Raw genomic sequence first — 23,648 nt, 5'->3', positions numbered from 1 at the left:
TGGAAATCAAAAGAAAGCTGGGGTAGCAATTCTCATATCAGACTAAAGAGACTTAAAATAAAGACTATTTCAAGACACAAAGAAGGACACTACGTAATGATCAAGGGGTCAATCCAAGAAGAAGATGTAGCAATTGTAAATATTTATGCACCCAACATAGGAGCACCTCAATACATAAGGCAAATGCTTACAGCCATAAAGGGGGAAATTGACAGTAACACAATCATAGTAGGGGACTTTAACAGCCCACTTTCACCAATGAAAAGATCAACCAAAATGAAAATAAGTAAGGAAACACAAGCTTTAAATGATACATTAAACAAGATGGACTTAATTGACATTTATTGGACATTTCATCCAAAAACAACAGAATACACTTTCTTCTCAAGTGCTCATGGCACAATCTCCAGGATAGAGCATATCTTGGGTCACAAATCAAGCCTTGGTAAATTTAAGAAAATTGAAATCGTATCAAGTATCTTCCAACCACAACACTATGAGACTAGATATTAATTACAGGAAAAAATCTGTAAAAAATACGAACACATGGAGGCTAAACAGTACACAACTAAATAAGCAAGAGATCACTGAAGAAATCAAAGAGGAAATCAAAAAGTAGCTAGAAACAAATGACAATGAAAACACAATGACCAAAACCTATGGGATGCAGCAAAAGCAGTTCTACAAGGGAAGTTTATAGCAATACAATCCTACCTCAAGAAACAAGAAACATCTCTAATAAACAACCCACCCTTGCACCTAAAGCAATTAGAGAAAGAAGAAGAAAAATAACCCAAAGTTAGCAGAAGGAAAGAAATCATAAAGATCCGATCAGAAATAAATGAAAAACAAATGAAGGAAATGATAGCAAAGATCAATAAAACTAAAGGCTGGTTCTTTGAGAAGATAAACAAAATTGATAAACCATTAGCCAGACTCATCAAGAAAAAAAGAGAGAGGACTCAGATCCATAGAATTAGAAATGAAAAAGGAGAAGTAACAACTGACACTGCAGAAATACAAAGGATCATGAGTGGTTACTACAAGCAAATATATGCCAATAAAATGGACAACCTGGAAGAAATGGACAAATTCTTAGAAAAGCACAACCTTCTGAGACTGAACCAGGAAGAAATAGAAAACATAAACAAACCAATCAGAAGCACTGACTGTGATTAAAAATCTTCCAACAAACAAAAGCCCAGGACCAAATGGCTTCACAGTCGAATTCTATGAAACATTTAGAGAAGAGCTAACACCTATCCTTCTCAAACTCTTCCAAAATATAGCAGAGGGAGGAACACTCCCAAACTCATTCTATGAGGCCACCATCACCCTGTTACCAAAACCAGAGAAGGATGTCACAAAGAAGGAAAACTACAGGCCAATATCACTGATGAACATAGATGCAAAATTCCTCAACCAAATACTAGCAAACAGAATCCAACAGCACATTCAAAGGATCATTCACCACGATCAAGTAGGATTTATCCCAGGAATGCAAAGATTTTTCAGTATATGCATATCAATCAATGTGATACACCATATTAACAAACTGAAGGAGAAAAACCATATGATAATTTCAATAGATGCAGAAAAAGCTTTTGACAAAATTCAACACCATTTATCATAAAAACCCCCCAGAGTGCAGGCATAGAGGGAACTTTCCTCAACATAATAAAGGCCATATATGACAAACCCACAGCCAACATCGTTCTTAATGGTGAAAAACTGAAACTGTTTCCTCTGAGATCAGGAACAAGACAAGGTTGTCCACTCTAACCACTATTCTTCAACATAGTTTTGGAAGTTTTAGCCACAGCAATCTGAGATGAAGAAGAAATAAAAGGAATCCAAACTGGCAAAGAAGAAGTAAAGCTGTCACTGTTTGCAGATGACCTGATACTATACATAGAGAATCCTAAAGATGCCACCAGAAAACTACTAGAGCTAATGAATGAATTTGGTAAAGTAGCTGGATACCAAATTAATGCACAGAAATCTCTTGCATTCCTATACACTAATGATGAAAAATCTGAAAGAGAAATTAAGGAAACACTCCCTTTTACCATTGCAACAAAAAGAATAAAATACCTAGGAATAAACCTACCTAGGGAGACAAAAGACCTGTATGCAGAAAAGTATAAGACACTGATGAAAGAAATTAAAGATGATACAAACAGATGGAGAGATATACCATGTTCTTGGATTGGAAGAATCAACATGTGAAAATGACTATACTACCCAAAGCAATCTAGATTCAGTGCAATCCCTATCAAACTACCACTGGCATTTTTCACAGAACTAGAACAAAAAATTTCACAATTTGTATGGAAACACAAAAGAGGCCCAAATAGCCAAAGCAATCTTTTTTTTTCCCCCTTAGGTTAATTTTTATATTACTTATCATTGTACTGCTATAGCTAAATCAACTAAATATAATTTTACATAGTGTTGCTCAAAAGATCTACAAACAACAAGGCTGATGCTTACCTTAAAAAGGAGCATTTTTAAAATAAAAGAAGAAAACAATTATGTTCCAAATGAATGGCACTGGGCAAAATACATATTACCAGTAACATATTTAGACAGTGAGTATCAGGTGCCGATTGGTTTCTCTTAATAGGCATAAGAGGCTTGAAGAAGATCTTGAAAATAATGTTACTCCCTCTAAATTTTTAGCTTCTACATAGTGTCAGATGTTATAATTGATATGAAGTATAAATGCGTTTAGGCAAAAGTAAAAATCCACATACAAAGTAAAATAGCAAAATCTGTAGAGACTTTCTGTAGAAGGCTCTCTTCTCTTGTGGTAACATCCTTTAGTACATATCCAGAATAGATTAAATTGAAACAATATATTTTGATACAGTAGCAATACTTTCATATACTCTTACTAAATATTATAAAATTCCAAAAATACATAAATATTCCTTCTACCATGCATTGTGCTCCATTTTGGGCCTGATGAGGTTGTGGTTACTATTTTAACAGTTAAACAGTGCACCTCAAAAGTTCTGCCATCTATAACAGTGAATGGAGACAGTGGTGAGGGCTCTAGAGAGATGGCAAAGTACCTCTAAAGTGAAAATTTTTTATGGAGTGTCTCCAAATTAGAGGAGAGGAGGATACAGGGTAGGGGAGGTAAGCAGGGTAAAACAATTTTAAAATGACACTGCTTAGGAGTATATATTTAACGATAGCTACTATACCTTGTCTACCCTTTATACTAATCTGGAATAACTGCATGTTTGTACAAAATAAAGTTTCTACTTTATAGGAAGAGGAGCAGTGTGTTAGGAAAAGCATGTTCTTAGTCAGGGGAAGATGTGAAGACATCTCTCTCGTAAGTGCTATTTTACTTGGTAAATCTTTTGGCTTCATCACTATATGCTATTTCAACCTCCTTATCACTGGGGCTGGTAGCCAAAACAATGTTAAGAAAGAAAAACAGAGGTGGAGGAATCAGGCTCCCTGCCTTCAGACGATACTACAAAGCTACAGTAATCAAGACAGTATGGTACTGGCACTAAAACAGAAATATAGATCAATGGAACAGGATAGAAAGCCCATAGATAAACCCACACACATATGGTCACCTTATTTTTGATAAAGGAGGCAAGAATATGCAATGGAGAAAAGACAGCCTCTTCAATGATTGGTGCTGGGAAAAGTGGACAGCTACATGTAAAAGAATGAAATTAGAACACTCTGTAACACCATACACAAAAATAAACTCCAAATGGATTAAAGACCTAAATGTAAGGCCAGACATTATCAAACTCTTAGAGGAAAACATAGGCAGAGCACTCTATGACATAAATCACAGCAAGATTCTTTTTGACCCACCTCCTAGAGAAATGGAAATAAAAACAAAAATAAACAAATGGGACCTAATGAAACTTAAGAGCTTTTGCATAGCAAAGGAAACCATAAACAAAATGAAAAGAGAACTCTCAGAATGGGAGAATATATTTGCAAATGAAGAAACTGACAAAAGATTAATCTCCAAAATATACAAGCAGCTCATGCAGCTCAATATCAAAAACACAAACAACCCAATCCAAAAATGGGCAGAAGACCTAAATAGACATTTCTCCAAAGAAGATATACAGATTGCCAACAAACACATGAAAGGATGCTCAACATCACTAATCATTAGAGAAATGCAAATCAAAACTACAATGAGATATCACCTCACACCAGTCAGAATGGCCATCATCAAAAAATCTACAAACAATAAATGCTGGAGAGCATGTGGAGAAAAGGGAACCCTCTTGCACTCTTGGTTGGAATGTAAATTGATACAGCCACTATGGAGAACAGTATGGAGTTTCCTTAAAAAACTACAAATAGAACTACTGTATGACCCAGCAATCCCACTATTGGGCATATACCCTGAGAAAACCATAATTCAAAAAGAGTCTTGTACCATAGTGTTCATTGCAGCTCTATTTACAATAGCCAGGACATGGAAGCAACCTAAGTGTCCATCGACAGATGAATGGATAAAGAAGATGTGGCACATATATACAATGGAATATAACTCAACCATAAAAAGAAATGAAATTGAGTTATTTGTAGTTGGGTGGATGGACCTAGAGTCTGTCATACAGAGTGAAGTAAGTCAGAAAGAGAAAAACAAATACCATATGCTAACACATATACATGGAATCAAAAAAAAAAAAAAAGGTTCTGAAGAGCCTAGGGGCAGGACAGGAATAAAAACACAGATGCAGAGAATGGACTTGAGGACACGGGGAGTGGGAAGGGTAAGCTGGGACGAAGTGAGAGAGTGGCATGGACATATATACAGTACCAAATGTAAAATAGATAGCTAGTGGGAAGTAGCTGCATTGCACAGGGAGATCAGCTCAGTGCTGTGTGACCACCTAGAGGGGTGGGAGGGAGATGCAAGAGGGAGGGAATATGTATATGCATAGCTGATTCCCTTTGTTATAAAGCAGAAACTAACACACCATTGTAAAGCAATTATACTCCAATGACGATGTTAAAAAAAAATGACCACAAATAACTAATGTTGGTGAGGATGTAGAGAGAAGGGAGCCCTTGTACACTGTTGGTGGGAACATAAATTGGTGCAGCCACTATGGGAAACAGTGTGGAGGTCCCTCTAAAAACTAAAAATAGAACTACATATGACCCCACCATTCCATTTCTGGGTATATATCCAAAGAAAACAAAAACACTAATCAAAAAGATAAATGCACCCTAATGTTCACAACAGCATTATTTACAAAAGCCAAGACGTGGATAAGGAAGATGTGAATTTATATACATATATATAATTTATATACATATATATATATATGTAATGGAATAACTCAGCCATAAAAAAGAATGAAAATTTTCCATTTGCAACAACAAAGATAAACCTGGAGAGTTTTATGCATAGAGAAATGAGTCAGACAGAGAAAGGTAAATACTGTATGTTATCATTTATATGTGGAATCTAAAAAATAAAACAAATGAAGTAATATAACAAAAGAGAAACAGACTCACACATACAGAGAAAAAACTAGTGGTTACCAGTGGGGAGAGGAAAGGGAGGAGGGGCAAGATAGGGGTAGGTGATTAAGAGGTACAAACTACTATGTATAAAATAAATAAGCTATAATGATACATGGTATAGCACAGGGAATATAGCCTATATTTTATAACTTTAAATGGAGTATAATCTATAAAAATTTTGAATCACTATGTTGTACATCTAAAACTAATATATATTGTAAATCAACTGTACCCAATTTAAAAAAGCAGTCTGGGACTTCCCTGGCTGTTCGGTGGTTAAGACTCTGCACTTCCATTGCAGTGGGCATGAGTTCAATCCATGTTCGGGGAACTAAGATCCTGCGTGCTGCGCAGCACGGCCAAAAAATAAAAAGCACAATCCATAAAAAAACCAATAAATTTTATTTCATAAAAATTAAAAACTATAGCTAGGTGAAAGATTCTGTTAAGAGGATGAAAAAACATGCTACATACTGCAAGAATATATTCACAAATCACATATCCAACAAAGGACTTGTATCTAGAATATTTAAGAACTCTCAAAACTAACAGGATAAAAACAAAAACTCCAATTAGAAAATGAGTAAAAGACATGACTAGACATTTTACCAAAGAGGATATATGGATGGCAAATAAGCACATCAAAGATGCTCAACATTATTAACTGTTAGGGAAATGTAAATTAAAACTGTGATGAGTTATCACTACATACCCATTAGTATGGCTAAAATAAAAAATAGTGACAATTCCAGCTGATTTTTGACACTGCTGAATATTCATTTCCTTTTAAATGCCCTTATACTTATTTTTCTAGTTCTCTAAATATTATTTCTCTGTCATCTTCATGGGTTTTGCTTCCCTGCCTGACTGTGGCCCAGTGTTCTCTTTCCTTGAATCTTCCTGGATGATTCTCTTCTGATTTCAAGTACCTTCCATATTTTGATGACTCCCATAGATTTTGATGCACAAATACCTCAAATTCAACATGTCAGAAAAAATGAACTTATCAGCTTCTTCCATAAGACGTCTCTTCCTCCTTATTCTCTCTTCTAGTTATCGCTATTTACCCAATCACTCATGCTTAATACACCTGAGTCTTAACTTCTTTTTCCCCCTCTCTCTGCCATACAATTAGTCCCCAAATGCTACGAATATTTCTCCAATCAGTCCTCTTTTTGTCCTAGCCTTAGATCAGGTCTTCCTCTTTCCCCTTGACTACAATAGCCATCAGTGGCTTCCCATAACATACAGAATTAAATCTTAATGTGTACGCAAGGCTTTCTGTAATATGACTCCTACCTATTCTCCTGCCTCTCCTCTCACCACGCTCTGTATCATATTTTATGCTTCACCAACGTGGACTTTCTTATTCATCCTTGAGGAAACATAATTTATCTATCTATCCATCCATCCTTCCTTCTATCATCTGTCTATCTATCTTAAAAACCATGAGTTTACACTTATGCCTCCTATTCCAATTTAATATCACTGGGTTCATTCTAGTCTTCCCTCTTTCCTTATTTGTTGCTCCCTTCTCTCCCAGTCAGAAACCTAGCTTTTATGAACCACAGTATATTTACTTATTTTGTTAAATTCTAGAATACACATAAACTGTTTTTAAATTGCTAACCCATAACATGTGAGAAACCTACTCTGCACCACCAGGGAAGTCCCACCATCTTCACTATTTTAAAATGTACTGTTCAGGACTTCCCTGGTGGCACAGTGGTTAAGAATTCACCTGGCAATGCAGGGGACACAGGTTCGAGCCCTGGTCCCGGAAGATCCCACATGCCGTGGAGCAACTAAGACTGTGCTGCCACAACTGCTGAGCCCATGTGCCACAGCTACTGAAGCCTGCATGCCTAGAGCCCGTGCTCCGCAACAAGAGGAGCCACCGCAATGAGAAGCCCGCACACCGCAATGAAGAGTAGCCCCCGGCAACTAGAGAAAGCCTGTGCCCAGCAATGAAGACCCATTGCAGCCAAAAATATATAAATAAATTAAGTAAAAAGAAATAACTAGGGGCTTCCCTGGTGGCGCAGTGGTTGAGAATCTGCCTGCCAATGCAGGGGACATGGGTTCGAGCCCTGGTCTGGGAAGATCCCACATGCTGCTGAGCAAATAGGCCCGTGAGCCACAACTACTGAGCATGCGCGTCTGGAGCCTGTGCTCCGCAACAAGAGAGGCTGCGATAGTGAGAGGCCCGCGCACCGCGATGAAGGGTGGCCCCGGCTTGCCGCAACTAGAGAAAGCCCTCACACAGAAACAAAGACCCAACACAGCCAAAAATAAATAAATAAATAATTTAAAAAAAAAAAAAATAAATAAAGTGTACTGTTCAGTGGTGTTAAGTATTTTCACATTGTGCAACTAATCTCCAGAATATTCTCATATTGTAAAACTGAAACTCTACACTCATGAAACAACTCTCCATTTCCTTTTCCCCCTAGTCCCTGGCACGTGGCATTCTATTTTCTGTTTTATTAATTTGACTACTGTAGATACCTCATATAAGTGGAATCATAAGGTGTTTATCTTTTTGTCATTGGCCTATTTCATTTAGCATAATGTCCTCAAGTTTCACCCATCTCCTAAATTTTTAAGCATTCTTTCCCCTTTATTTGAGATATACTTTGCAAATATTTTCTCCCAGATTGTCAGTAGTCTTTTGACCTTTTTTATTATGATATTTTTAAAACATGCAAACATTTAAATTTTATGTAGTCAGAATTTGTCAATCTTTTTTTCCTTTTTTGTACCTGGAATTTGAATCATAGTTATAAAGTCTTTCCCTATGCTTAATTATAGAAGAATTTTATCAGGTTTTTTCTGGGCTTGTATAGTTTTATTATTTAGTTTAATTAAATTTCTGCTATTTGGAATTTATTCTTGTGTATGTTGGAAGATATGTGTTAAATTTATCTTTTCCCAAATGGCTAACCAGTTGTCCCAGAAATATTTACTAAAATCTTTATCTTTGCTTCAGTGATTTGGGGTGCCACATTTATCATATGCTACATTTTCCTATGGACTGAAGCTATACCTGGACTTTCTATTTTTTTTTTTCCCCAGTGGTGTGTCTATTCATATACCTGTACCACACTATTCTCATCAGGGAGACTTTATAGTATGTTTTAATGTCTCCTAGGAATAGTTCTTCCTTACAAATATTCTTTCTCAGGGATTTCTTGGCTATTTATTTTTCCACTTGAACTTTAGTCTCTACTTGTCTAGTTTCTTAAAAATGTGTGTAGATATTTTTATTGGTATTGCATTAACTTGATTTTGGGACAATTTAAATTTTCATGATGTTAAAATATCTTTACCAAGATCAAGTACTGTCTTTCCATTTGTTCATGTCTATTTTTGTCAGACTACTCATTGTTATGGGAGAATTTATGAAATTATATTATGATGCTAGTATACCAGAATAGTATCTCCAAGAGAGTGGGGCTTTGTCTGTTTTGTTTATTACTATATCCTCAGCATTTGGAACAATACCTGAATATTTGTTGAATTAATGAATATTTGTTAAATGAAGGAATAGTAAGTTAGATTAAGGATGTTTGTTTTGCCTTGAGAAAGTGAAGAGTATACTAAGAACATTAATTTGGAGAGAACGCATCATAAATAAAAATGTAAAATAGTTTCTTTGTAGGTTGTACTTTTGGATAAAATATTTTTATTCTGAAAACATGTTATTTTTCATAATATTTTTACTCTGGAATGCTACATTTCACATGTATCATTGAAATGCTACACCATTTAGAACATTTAATTTTTTCTTATTACATTCTCAGTTCAACTATATTTATTTGAAACAATGTGTAGAGAGTAGTCCCATAGTACCTATTCAGCAGGAATGGCTGGATCACATGTTAATGCTGATACCTGAGTCTTTAAAGGAAGGGAAAGAAAGAGAAGAACTCATTCAAAGTCTCATAAATGAGGTGTCAAGTGATTTTGAAAAAAGCATGAAGAGATATTTGGGTAAGTGGTATTTAACACACACCAAGCTTGCTTGTTCCCCCACCTCTCCCAATCGAAAGTAGAAATATGAATAATGAACATTATATGTTTAGCTATATATATTTCTTAGATATTTTTAAAGTTTTAACTTTGAGCCTATAACCTAGTCAAATCTTTGTAATTTAAGGACACTGTTTTTAAGGGTACTTTTTGTAATTTTTATGTGCTTAATAGCTTTTTAATTTTTTACTTTGTCTTTATGGTTATACTATTTACAGGATTGTAAGAAAATATTAATGTGTTTGGGGAGATTTATTAGGGATTTAACCTTTGCAATTTTTAATTGGATTAATTGTTTTAAGTGACCATGCCAGTGACCTTTGAATAGATAGGATGAGAAAAACTGAGAACTTATTAAAGCTTTACTGTATCTGAATTCACCTCCAAAGCAGGGCCGAAATTGTACCAAGAGCATGATTTTGTTTCACATAAGGGATTTTTTTCTTATACTCATTTTGATTCATATTAAACTATACTATCCATTATCAAAAGTTAGAAACTTTGATTTCAGTTAAGTCTTGCAAGGATTGTCAAGAAGCATTAACCTATCTATCTATCTATCTATCTATAAAATATATGTATATATATACTTTTTTTTTTTTGAGTGAGGAGTGTTCTTGTGAGACCTCCAGTTAAATGGCTTGAAGATGAAGGAGGCCGTTTACCTGAATCCCCTGTGTAAGTAAAATTTTTATAAAACAGTACTGTATCTAGGTTTTGATAACAGATTGAAAATAAACAGATCTTTCATTCAAGGCTACAGCTGTGAAGCTCAAAAGTGTTTTGAAAACATGTAAAAAAAAAATAGTACTACTGTTTTTGTTTTTCCCCAAAGATATCCTCTACATTGAACTTATCTAGTTGTTGCTTATGCAATTAGTGGGAACATTTATGGATGTATAACTCAACTCGGCCTTAAGTAAGCTTTGGAGTTTGCCAGACAGATTTCTCTGTCTCTTCTTCCCAATCCTAAGGACTGAGTTTGTTTATCTCTACCCAGGGTAACTGAGCCAGAGTACAGTGGAAGTTAGGGAACTCATGCCTGGCCCATCAGCCTGCCTTACACACAAATGATCTCTGATGTCTCCGAAGATAATGAACTCTCAAGATCTTGATGTATTTTTATTACATGCTTATCTCCTAAGTTTCCCATTGCTGAGTACATTTCTCCCTTCTCAATCCCCAGTCTTCTCACTTTGATACTAATTCCATGTCATAAATATTATTTCCTAAAATTTAGAATGTATCATTTGAATCCTGTTTGACATGGTGTTTTGCTTTTCCAGAGGCCTGGATTATTCTAAGCGTTGGCATTCTAACTATCTGCAGACAAGAAATCAAATATTAGCTAGTTTGTACATTGTTCATCCAACTATGAAAATGTTATTGGACCTTGGTTATACAACATTTGCCAATACAGTTTTGCTAGACTTAACTGGAATTAGGTAAAATCCCATATTTATTAATTAACATTTAAAATTTTAATGTCTCCTGCTTGAGTCTATATTTTGACTATATAATTTTAAAAAGTGATTGATAAATACTCAGGACTTTTCTTAGGTTAAAAGATTTTTTAATTTATCTTGTTTCAATAATTTTGTATCATGACCAATATCTATTGTTTGCTTTAAATCATTTTTTTTCATAAATAGAGGTAAAGGCCCAATTGATTGTGAATCACTGAAAAATGATTTATCAATACAAGCTAGAAAGGCAGAAGAGAAGATAATGAACACTTGGTATCCAAAGGTTATAAGTCTCTTTACCAAGAAGGAGTCACTAGAAGGCATTAAACCTGAGAAACTGGATGCATTTTATAACTGTGTTTCCACACTTATGTCAAATCAGGTAAATAGGTTTTGTATATTTTAAATGATAATGTTATTGAAGTTACTTTAGTATTTTAAATAAATCTTTAGATATAGTGCTGTATAATTATTTTGAAATAAATTAAGAAAGACTTTTACTATAATTTTGTTTAAATAACTTTAGCAGAAAAATGCTTCATTTCTGGAAGCAGTCTAAAAATGAGAGGTAAGGGCTTCCCTGGTGGCGCAGCAGTTAAGAATCTGCCTGCCAATGAAGGGGACATGGGTTCGAGCCCTGGTCTGGGAAGATCCCACATGCCACGGAGCAACTAAGCCCGTGTGCCACAACTACTGAGCCTGTGCTCTAGAGCCAGTGAGTCACAACTACTGAGCCTGTGTGCCTAGAGCCCTGCTCTGCAACAAGAGAAGCCACCGCAGTGAGAAGCCCGCGCGCCACAACGAGGAGTAGCCCCCACTTGCTGCGACTAGAGAAAGCCTGTGCGCAGCAATGAAGACCCAACACAGCCAATAAATAAATAAAATCTAAAAATAATAAAAGTAAAAAATAAAATGAGAGGTAAGTCTAGAAATATGTGTCAATATTATGATTGATTACTGGATTCATGCTTAAAGGCTATAAACTAATTATCTATAGCTTTATTGGAGTAAATTAACAAAAGTACTATCCTAGTGAACATATTTTTGAACTTACGAAATTACAAGTTAATTGATTCTTGTTTTGTTCTCAATAAAATCTTGGTTCGAAATGTTATTGATCATCTTTAAATGACAAACAGAAAGAGAATATGAATTTTATACAATTATTTTATGGGCTCCTTGAATTTTTACTATTGTAGAAATGTAATCCTAGAAAAATAGTTTTGAATAAAAACTTTTCCTTTTGGTAAAGACCTTCAAAGATTCCATGAATTTTGCCTTTTTTTTTTTAAACACAGGTAGAAGGACTTCCAAGCCTGCTGTATTTTTTAAATTAATTAATTTATTTTTATATTTATTTTTGGCTGTGTTGGGTCTTCGTCTGTGTGCGAGGGCTTTCTCTAGTTGTGGCAAGCGGGGGCCACTCTTCATCGCGGTGCGTGGGCCTCTTACTATCGCGGCCTCTCTTGTTGTGGAGCACAGGCTCCAGACACGCAGGCTCAGTAGTTGTGGCTCACAGGCCTAGTTGCTCAGCAGCATGTGGGATCTTCCCAGACCAGGGCCCGAACTCGTGTCTCCTGCATTGGCAGGCAGATTCTCAACGACTGCGCCACCAGGGAAGCCTGAATTTTGCCATTTTTAAAGGGAATTTTTTTATATATATATATATCTGGTATGTAATACTGTAATGAATATACATGATTTCCTTTTTACCTTTATCCTCTTAAGAGGACTATGATTATATGATAAGAAGTAAAGAGATGAGGAATGTTTTGAAGATTATTTAGATATAAGTTTGTGTACCTTGCTTAAATTTCTAATAGTTGGTTCTGCATAAGAAAGCATTATTCATACTTTGGTAACTTATAGTGCACGTTTCTAAGTTCCAGTGGCTTCACTCTCACCTAGTGATGTGCTGGAAATCTGACCCCAGGAGAAAAAGCCCTGGTTTGTAGTGTTTGCCAATTTCCATGGGGTAAATATTCCCACCATAGTGATTTTCAAGCATCCAAGAGTTTCGTATCTGGCTCACAAAATTCTTGAATGTTTAACAATTGGCTCTTATAATTGTAGGAGCTAGCTCTAGTACACTACTGTCCCTTGCCCTGTATACATGTCGCCTCATGACACCCCCAAACTTAGGTTTCAGGCCTCTCCTCCCCTCAGTCTTTAACATATTGTTGGGTCTTCTGGAACTTTTTCTGTACCAGGGACAGAATTACTAAAGGATGTAGAAGATTCTGAGTTGCCATTTTAAGATTGTTGATATTCCATAGAAAAATTAAAGTTTGTATATTTTGTCCTATTTATTTTAGACTATATTTATTAAGAACATATTTTGCTGAATGAAGATAATTTTCAGGACTAAATGGATTGGTAGAGTGAATTAATTATAGGCAATAGGTTACTGATTTTAGTTAAAGGTTCAGTTTGTACTTTCTAAAGTAATAATAACTTATGGCATCATGCAGCTAAAAGAGCTCTTAAAGAGAACTGTAGAAGGATTTGTAAAACTCTTTGACCAAGAAGATCAACGAGGGCTGCCGATATTTAAGATGGAATTGACGTTTGATGATGATAAAATGGAATTTTATCCTACTTTTCAAGATTTGGAAGATGTTGTTTTGGGTTTGGTTGAGCGAATAGCTGAAGCTCTGCAGGTATTTCTTTATTCTTATCCATTGGGTTTCTTTTTTAAAAAATTTTTATTAGAGTATAGTTGGTTTATGATGTTGCATTAGTTTCAGGTGTACAGCAAAGTGAATTGGTTATACATATACACATACCCAGTCTTTTTTTTTAGATTCTTTTCCCATATAGGTCATTACAGAGTATTGAGTAGAATTCCCTGTAGGTCCTTATTAGTTATCTATTTTATATATAGTAGTGTGTATATATCAATCCCAATCTCTCAATTTATCCCTCCTTCCTCCTTACCCCCTGGTAACCATAAGTTTGTTTTCTACATCTGTGACTCTGCCCATTGGGTTTCTTTATATGGCCCTTTTTTGAACTTTTAAATTGACTTGAAGATCTATAAAGTGTATATGTACATTAAATGTTATAACTCGTTGTTTTCTTTCCATCCTCCAGGTTATTTTAAGTTAAAAGTGCTTTCTCTTTGAGAAAGTTTCCTGGCTTGAAATGACTTTTTTCTTCTTATAACTTTTATTGCAGTTATGAATTGATATTTTTGTGTATGTCTCATGTTCCCTACTGAGTTGTGAACTTCTTAAGAACAAGATCCAAGTCATGTTTGTTCTTTCTAGAGCTTTCTAGTATAATCACTTCAACATTATAGTTCCTCAATAAATATTTGTTGAATGATAGAAAGCTAACCCAACTAAGGTTTTATATTAGACTACAGACAATTTTAAATCATTATTTTGCATCAGGTTATCTTTTCTTGGACCGCTGAAATCTGAAATGAATTTTTAAAAGTATAGTATAAGATCTACATATAGATCAATTGCACAGATATTTATTTCATGAATTGTCATTTTTATTTATGTTAGAATGTCCAAACAGTACCCTCTTGGCTATCAGGAACTTCAACAACTGTGAATCTTGACACAGAACTTCCTGAACATGTGTTAAAATGGGCTCTTGAAACACTGAAGGTGGCAGTACATCATAACTTAGAAGATGCAAGAAAACATTATGAGACATATGGTATATATGACACATAATATTATATCTCTTTTTTTGCCATAAAATAATGCCATTTTATTTCACTAGAATTTGGTCAGTTATTTGGTTGTCTGGATCTGTCATGAAAGAGCAGAGAGCCAGAAGTGAGCATAGGCACAGCTTTTGGCAGAGTCATGGATCAAACCCAAGAAACTTGAATTCTGTTGTTCAGTCCAAAGGGTGAATGTTAATTGGAGCAGGGTCACAAAGCCAAAATGTAGAGAGAAGAGTTGTTGGCATAAGGAGAAAGTTAAATCAAGGGCAAAAGTAAGGTAATTTCTAAGAATAGTTTTGAAGAGTCTGCAGCTCAGTAGCCTCCTCAAGTGTGTTATGGGGTCAGGATAGATAGTTGTTATTTGACATTCTATTAACCAAAACCTTTTATTGACTGGCTTATCTGTACCTCTAAGTTATTTTACATACCCTATTATCTTTATTTTAAAAGTTTGCATTTAACCTGGTTTGCTTATTAAGTCTATTTTATGTTATTCTGTCTGTTCCTATTAGTGTATGTTAATAGTCTATTAATAATATTTAATTGAATAGGCTACTCCATTCTATGACTATATAAAACAAGCACTTTACCTTTTTAAGAGGGTGTTACTGAGATTTAAGTTAGATTATTAATTTTCAGTTGAAAAATACAATTGGCTCCTTGATGGGACTGCAGTTAAGCTGATAGAGACTTTTCAGGCAGAAGATCATACTTTTGATGAATACACAGAGGTAAGTGTTAATTCTTTTTCATTAATGTCTTTGAATTTCTTTTTAAAATTAAGATCTTTTTATTCTAAAAAACAAATGCTTCAGTCTAAGTTAACAGAATTTCTTATTCAAAACGTCATTTTAGTAAACTCATATGTTCATCTAATAATTTCCCTAGTCATTCATTTAACTCATTCATTGATTCAACAAAAATATCTTTCATCACATTCAGAGACATAGCAAGATTTTGGTGATGCAAAAATAAATAATACATAAGCATTATCCTCAAGAGCTTGTATTTGGCATGGAAGCCAGACATCGAAATAACAACTGTAATATATTGAGATTAGTACTAGAATGGAGATAAGGACAAAGTGTTGTGGAAGCTCACAAGAAGGAATGATTACTTTTGCTTTTGGAAATTGGTGGAGGTTTCTAGAAAAAGTGAAAAGTGGGCTGGACTTTGAAGTAGATGTTTATAGGTGGAGAAGAGAGGAAATGTAACGTAAGAAAAGGCCAAAAGTATTTAGAGGTGTTCAGGGAACGTCAAATAAACCCCAAATGGCTGAAGAGTAGGTAATTAGGGAAACAATATATGGGGTATTTTGTGTTTCCATACAAATTTTAGAATTAATTGTTCTAGTTCTATGAAAAATGCCATTGATGCTTTGGTAGGCTTGCACTGAATATGTAGATTGCCTTGGGAAGTATGGTCATTTTAACAGTATTAATTCTTTTACTTCATGAGCCTGGTATATCTTTCCATTTGTTTGTGTTGATTCAATGTCTTTCATCAATGTCTTATAGTTTTCAGAGTACAGGTCTTTTACATCCTTGGCTAGATTTATTACTAGGTATTTTATTCTTTTTGATGCAGTTGTAAATGGGACTGTTTTCTTAACTTCTTCTGATAGTTCATTATTAACGTGTAGAAACAGAACAGATTTCTGTATATTAATTTTGCATCCTACAACTTCCCTGAATTTATTTATTACTTCTTACACTATTTTGGTGGTGTCTTTAGGATTTTCTATATGGGTTATCATGTCATCTGCAAACAGTGACAGTTTTACTTCTTCCTTTCCAATTTGGATGCCCTTTATTTCTTTTTCTTGTCTGTTTGCTGTGGCTAGGACTTCCAATACTACGTTGAATAAAAGTGGTGAGAGTGGGCATCCTTGTCTTACTCCTGATCTTAGAGGAAATGCTTTCAGCTTTTCACCATTGAGTATGACGTTGGCTGTGTAATATAGCCTTTATTATGTTGAAGTATGTTTCTTCTATGCACATTTTTTGACAGTTGCTATCATAAACGGAATTTGCATTGTGCCAAAAGATTTTTCTGCACCTATTGAGATGATCAGATGGTTTTTATTCTTCATTCCGTTAATATGGTGTATCACATTGATTGATTTACAGTTATTAAATCATCCTTGCATCCTTGGGATAAATCCCACTTGATCATGGTATATGATCCTTTTAATGTATTGTTGAAGTCAGTTTGATAATATTTTGTTGAGGATTTTTGCATCTATGTTCATCAGTGATACTTGCCCGTAATTTTCTTTTTTTCTGTTGTCTTTTTCTGGTTTTGGTATCAGGGTGGTGCTGGCCTCATGTAATGAATTTGGAAGCATTCCTTCCTCTGCAATTTTTTGCAATAGTTTGAGGATAGGTGTTAACTCTTAAGTGTTTTGTAGAATTTACCTACAAATCTGTCTGGTCCTGGACTTTTGTTTGTTGGGAGTTTTTAAATTATTGATTCAATTACTTTACTGGTAATCGGTCTGTTCATACTTTATATTTACCCTATTCAGTGTTGGCAGATTGTACATTTCTCAAAATTTGTCCGTTTCTTCTAGGTTGTCCATTTTATTGTCTTATAATTGTTGTTAACAATGCCATGTGATCCTTTGTATTTCTATGAGTCAGTTGTAACTTCTCTTTCATTTCTGATTTTATTTATTTGGGCCCTCTCTCTTTTTTTCTTAATGAGTTTGGCTAAAGGTTTATCAATTTTGTTTATCTTTTCAAAGAACCAACTCTTGTTTTCACTGATCTTTTCTATTAATTTTTAAATCTCTATTTCCACTCTGATATTTATTTCTTTCCTTTTACTAATTTGAGATTTTGTTTTTCTTTTTATAGTTCCTTTAGCTGTAAGGTTAAATTGCTTATTTGAGGATTTCCTTGTTTCCTGAGGTAGGCTTGTATCACTATAATTTATCTCTTAGAACTGCTTTTGCTGTATCTCATATATATATATATATATATTATTGAAGTATAGTTGATTTACAATGTTGTGTTAGTTTCTGGTGTACAGCAAAGTGATTCGGTTATACATATACATAAATATTATTTTTCATATTCTTTTCCATTATTGTTTATTGCAGGATATTGAATATAGTTCCCTGTGCTCTACAGTAGGACCTTGTTGTTTATCTAATTTATATACAGTAGTTTGCATCTGCTAATCTCAAACTCCCAATTTATCCCCCAACCCCCTTTCCCCTTTGGTAACCATAAGTTTGTTTTCCCTATATATTTTGGATCATTGTGTTTCATTTGTCTCCAGATATTTTTTTATTTCCTCTTTGATTTCTTCAGTGACCCATTGGTTGTTTCATTGTGGATTTAATTTGTATTTCACTGATGACTAATGATGCTGAATAGCTTCTAATATATTACTTTCCACCCATGTATCTTCTTAAAAATAAAGTTTCTGTTCTAGTAATTTTTATATTTTAAGTGTTTTTTATTCTTATTGTTTAATTATAATGGATTTATTTTATTGGGCTATATTATTATAAAATTCTTATTATTGAGTTTTAAGCTGTCTTTATATATTTTGGCTAAAAGTCTTTTATCTGCAAAATATTTTGCAATGGGCTTCCCTGGTGGCGCAGTGGTTGAGAGTCCGCCTGCCGATGCAGGGGACACGGGTTCATGCCCCGATCCGGGAAGATCCCACATTCCGCGGAGCGGCTGGGCCCGTGAGCCATGACCGCTAAGCCTGTGCGTCCGGAGCCTGTGCTCCTCAACGGGAGAGGCCACAACAGTGAGAGGCCTGCATACAGGAAAAAAAAAAAAAATGTTTTGCAATATTTTCTCCCAGTATATGCCTTGACTGTTCACTTTTTGTAACCATGTCTTTCAAGGAGCAGGCATTTTAAATTCTATTGAATTCCAGTCTATCAATTTTTTCTTTTAAGGTTCGTTCTTTTTAAGGTCCTATCTATCTTTTTGTTTGCCTACTCCATGGTCACAAATATTTGTGCCTATATTTTCTTCTAGACTTTTTATAGTTTCAGCTTTTACATTTAGGTCCGTTACCCATCATACATAATTTTAACATATGGTGTGGAATATGAGTCATGGTTCGATTTTTTCCATGTGGATGTCAAGCTGTACCAACATCATTGATTGAAAATACCATCATTGGGACTTCCCTGGTTGTGCAGTGGTTAAGAATCCACCTGCCAATGCAGGGGACATGGGTTTGATCCCTGCTCTGGGAGAATCCCACATGCTGAGGAGCATCTAAGCCCATGTGCCACAACTACTGAAGCCCATGCACCTGGAGCCCATGAGCCACAACTTCTGATCCCACCCGCTGCAACTACTGAAGCCTGCGCTCTCTAGTGCCCACATGCCACAACTACTGAGCCCGTGTGCCACAACTACTGAAGTCCATGCACCTAGAGCCTGTGCTCCACAACAAGAGAAGCCGCCGCACTGAGAAGCCCGTGTATCTCAATGAAGAGTAGCCTCTGCTCGCCACAACTAGAGAAAGCCTGTGTGCAGCAACGAAGACCCAACACAGCCAAAAACAAAAAAAAGAAAAAAAGAAAATACTGTCTTTTCCCCATTAAATTATCTTGACATCTTTATTGAAATTCAATTGACTCTATGTTTGTGGGTCTATTTCTGGATTTTATATTCTTTTCCATTGATTTATAGATCTATTCTGATGCCAATACCATAATCTTGATTTCTGCAGTTTTACAGTAAGTTTTAAAATTAGGTATTAATTAGAAGTTCTCTACTTTTTTCTTCTTTTTCAAAATTATTTTGAATACTCTATGGTTTCTGTATTTCCACGTACATTTCAAAATCAATTTCTGTAAAGAAGCCAGCTGGGATTTTGATTAGGATTAAACTGAATTTCTTTTTTTTTTCTGGCTGCACTGCACGGCATGCAGAATCTTAGTTACCCAACCAGGGATCGAAGCCTTGTGCCCTGCAGTGGAAGTGTGGAGTCCTAACCACTGGACTGCCAGGGAAGTCCTGGTCATTTATTCACTTTTAGTATTATTAATATAGTTTTATTTCTGTCTGCTATTTTACTTTTTGTTTTCTATATGTCTCATGTCTTTTTTGTTCTTCTATTCTTCCTCTTTTACTGCTTTCTTTTACATTAAATGAATATTTTCTAATGAAGCAATTACATTTCTTTAATGATTTTTTTCAATTTTTAAAAAAGTTTTTTTTAGTGTTTATTCTAGGGCTTATGAGAGAAGCCTAACTTAAATATCTTCAGATTTATGCTAGCTTAATTCCAGTGAGATATAGAAACATTATTCCTATATAGTTCTATACACTTTCCCCCTTTTTGTGGTATTATTGTTATACATATTACATATATTAATGTTACAAGCCCAACAATACATTGTTATAATTATTACTTTACCATCTGTAGTCATTTCCTTAGCCTACAGCTTTGCCTCCACCTTTCTTCTTTGTACTCTTACGTTTATGTTTAAAATATATTTACATTTCTGTATGTTAGATGCCCAACAATACATTATTGTACATGTTATTTTATGCATTATATATAATATAGATATAATATATATGATATGTATTATACATATTATTTTATACATCTCTTTTTAATATTGGTTAAGAGAAAGAGGGAGAAAAATATGTACTTATACTATCTTTTATACTTTTGTAATTTGTTTTACTGGTACTCTTTGTTTTTCCTTATGGATTTGAATCATCATCTGGGGTTACTTGCTTTCAACCTGAGGAAGTCCCATTAGTATTTCTTTTTTTTTTTTTTTTTCCATTAGTATTTCTTATAGGACAGGTCTGCTTAAAAAATTCTCTCAGTTTTTGTATATCTGGAAATATCTTTATTTTATCTTGATTTTTGAAAGATAGCTTTTCTGGATTTAGAATTCTTGGTTGACAGGTTTTAACTCTTGCTGATTCAAGATTTTCTCCTTGTCGTTGGCTTTCTGTATTTTTACTATCATGTGTCTGTTTCTGAATCTCTTTGCATTTATCTTAAAGTGCTTTGAACTACTGGATGTGTAGATTGGTGTTTTTCAATCAGTTTGGGAATCTTTCAGCTATTGTGGTCTTGAATATTTTTTGTGCTTCTTTCTCTCTCTCTTGTGCTTCCTTCTTCATTACACATGCATTGGTCCACTTAATCATGTCCCATATTTAACAGAGGCTCTGGTTTTTTCTTCATTTTTTTTTCCATTTGTTTTTTGGATTGCATAAATTCTATCAATCTACCTTCAAGTTTGCTAATTCTTTCTTCTGTCAGTTCAAATCTACTGTTGAGCCTCTCTAGAGAATTTTCCATTTCAGTTTTTGTACTTTTCAACTCCAAAATTTCCATTTAGTTCTTTCTTTTATATATATAATTTCTAAACCTTTCATCTATCTGATGAGACATGGTCATTGTACCTTCCTTTACTTCTTTAAGCATGATTTCCTTTAATTCTTTGAACGTATTTGTAATGGCAACTTTCAAGTTTTTTTCTGTTAAATTCGATTGTTTTTGGTTGTGCTGACAGGCAGTTTCTGTTGCCTGCGTTTTTTAAAACCAGTGTATGGGTCCTACTTTCTTGTTTCTTTGTATGTCTCATAATTTTCTGTTGGAATCTGAACATTTTAGATAATATATTGTAGCAACTCTAGGCCCTGTTCCCCTTTCCAGTTTGTTATTTTTATTTGCTTGTTTATTTGTTTAATGACTGGGTAGATTATTTTAGTGAAGCCTGTTTCTCTCCCCCACCCTCTGAAGTATTAAGCTTTTGATGTTGCTCCTCCAGGAGCCACAGCTTTTGGTGTGCCCAAAGTCTTCCTGGGAGGCCATGCTTTCAAATGGCTTTCTTCTCTCTTTCTCTGGCCACACATAGCTGTTAGTTTTCACTTTTTGTTGGCCAATTGCTGTATTGTTTTCAACAATGCCATGGAAGTATAAATTGCTCTACTGATTAATCAAATTCAGACTCCCTTGAAAGAGCAGTTCCCAGGGTCAGTGTTTGATAGTTATTCTACCCTAGGAGGGCTTCTACCAGCAGTCTCCTTCCCTGGCTCTCTCCCTCAAACTAGCCGGTCTGTGATTTAGCCCAAATCTTCACCAAATCCCTGAATCTTCCTCACAGTTGCTCCCTACTCCCTACAACCTCCAATGTTTTTGAGGGCACACTTAGGCTTGAACTTTTCCATGCTCTATTGCAAATGAAGTCAATTCCTTTGGGAAAAGATTAGGAGGTATCTATTTCATGACCTGCTTCCCCTTCACTTCCAGGCAAAATCTCTGAGCCACGGCCCTGGAGCTGGGAATGGGGATAATGACATGCTTCTCTCAGTGACAATCCCACTGAAGGGGTTGAACCCTCAGTGGAGTGAAGAGCCGTAACCTGAGGTTTTCCTGTCTTTCTTCTGATACGGAACCACCACCTTACCAGCCAGGGAAAGTGTGATTGATGTCGCAGTATTCTCAGTGGTACCATGACCAAGGTAGACCCTCCCTTCCATGAGTGGTATCTGGGTGGAACAAGGGAGTCCCCACCTTCTAATTGTACTCACCAAGAACGTAGCTTTATCAACAGCTATTTAAGCTCTCCAGCTGGAACCTGTGTGGAAAGATAGCCCTGTGTTCTTGAGTACACTTATCTGGAGTGGAATATCAACCTTGCTGAGCTGGGAACACGGAGGGAGGGAGCAATCCAGGTTCAAATACCACAGATTCTCACTTTTCTTACCAAATATTCATAGATTTTCATGAATAGATGTTTCTTCATTTTCTGTATACTCTTATGACCATTTTCAGAGGCTTTAAATTAAATGCTTGTTTTTAAAATAATTTTCACCAGTTTCACTGGGGAGCAGGTCCACAGAACTCCTCATGTTGTCATGCTGGAAGTGTTTTCTGGGTTTCTTTCTGTAATTTTAAAAATCTGGCTTCTTTTAAGATTTTCTCTTTTTTGATGCTTCTCAGCTATTTGATTGTGAAGTGCTTTTATATTGTTTCTTTTTTATTTCTTTTGTTTGAGAAGAAATACTGTTGAGATTCTTAGGTCTGTTTAGTTCTTATCAAACTTGGAAAATATTCAGACATTATTACTTCAAATTTTTTTGTTTGTCTCCTTCCCCCAATTCTGGAATTCCAATTTCATGTATATTAGGCTGTTTGATATTATTCCAGAGGTTACTGAAGTTCTGTTCAGAGTTTTCAGTTTCTTCTCTCTATAGTTCATTTTGGATAGTTCTTTTCCATCATTTTAAGTACACTAAGGGCTTTCCTGGTGGCGCAGTGGTTAAGAATCCGCCTGCCAATGCAGGGGACACAGGTTCAAGCCCTGGTCCAGGAAGACCCCACATGCCGTGGAGCAACTCATTCTGTGTGCCATAACTACTGAGCCTGTGCTCTAGAGCCTGTGAGCCACAACTACTGAGCCCTCGAGCCACAACTACTGAAGCCTGCACGCCTACAGCCTGTGCTCCGCAACAAGAGAAGCCACTACAATGAGAAGCCCACTCACCGCAACGAAAAGTAGCCCCCGCTCGCCGCAACTAGAGAAAGCCCGTGCACAGCAATGAAGACCCAACGCAGCCAAAAATAATAAAACAAAATAAATAAATAAATAAATAAATACATTTATCCTTTTTTCTCTGGTGTTAAACTGCTGTTACTCATATTAAGTAACATTTTTGTTTCAGATGTTTTCCAAATTGTTTTGTAAATATTATTTTTGCTTTACTATGTTCATATTTTATTTTACATTCTTGAACATAATAGAGCATATTTCTAATAGGTTACAGGGAGGCTGGTCTGTATCATTTCAGTCCATCATATAGTGCTTTTCCATTTTCCCCCAACATTTTTGTGTTCTATAAGTCTTGTACTTGTTTCATAAAATATAATTGCTAAGTATTCTATTTTTTGAAGATGTTATACATGGAATTGTTTTCTTA

The 23,648-nt window shown here is 35.2% G+C and overlaps 1 protein-coding gene across 1 annotated transcript in view; it reads left to right on the top strand.

Moving 5' to 3' along the window:
* The window catches only part of DNAH12 (dynein axonemal heavy chain 12), a 228,900-nt gene that overhangs the window by 38,759 nt on the left and 166,493 nt on the right, over positions 1–23,648 (top strand). The window contains exons 6-12 of the mRNA XM_067754844.1: positions 9,336–9,525; positions 10,170–10,242; positions 10,851–11,009; positions 11,217–11,412; positions 13,502–13,690; positions 14,546–14,702; positions 15,355–15,446. Coding sequence (XP_067610945.1) covers positions 9,336–9,525; positions 10,170–10,242; positions 10,851–11,009; positions 11,217–11,412; positions 13,502–13,690; positions 14,546–14,702; positions 15,355–15,446 — 1,056 coding nt within the window. The remainder of the gene's footprint in view (positions 1–9,335; positions 9,526–10,169; positions 10,243–10,850; positions 11,010–11,216; positions 11,413–13,501; positions 13,691–14,545; positions 14,703–15,354; positions 15,447–23,648) is intronic.

This window comes from Pseudorca crassidens, chromosome 10 (genome assembly GCF_039906515.1).
Source record: "Pseudorca crassidens isolate mPseCra1 chromosome 10, mPseCra1.hap1, whole genome shotgun sequence".
In the NCBI taxonomy this organism is placed as follows: domain Eukaryota; kingdom Metazoa; phylum Chordata; class Mammalia; order Artiodactyla; family Delphinidae; genus Pseudorca; species Pseudorca crassidens.
Note: the sequence above shows the minus strand (reverse complement) of the source record. Positions and strands in the feature narration are given on the sequence as shown.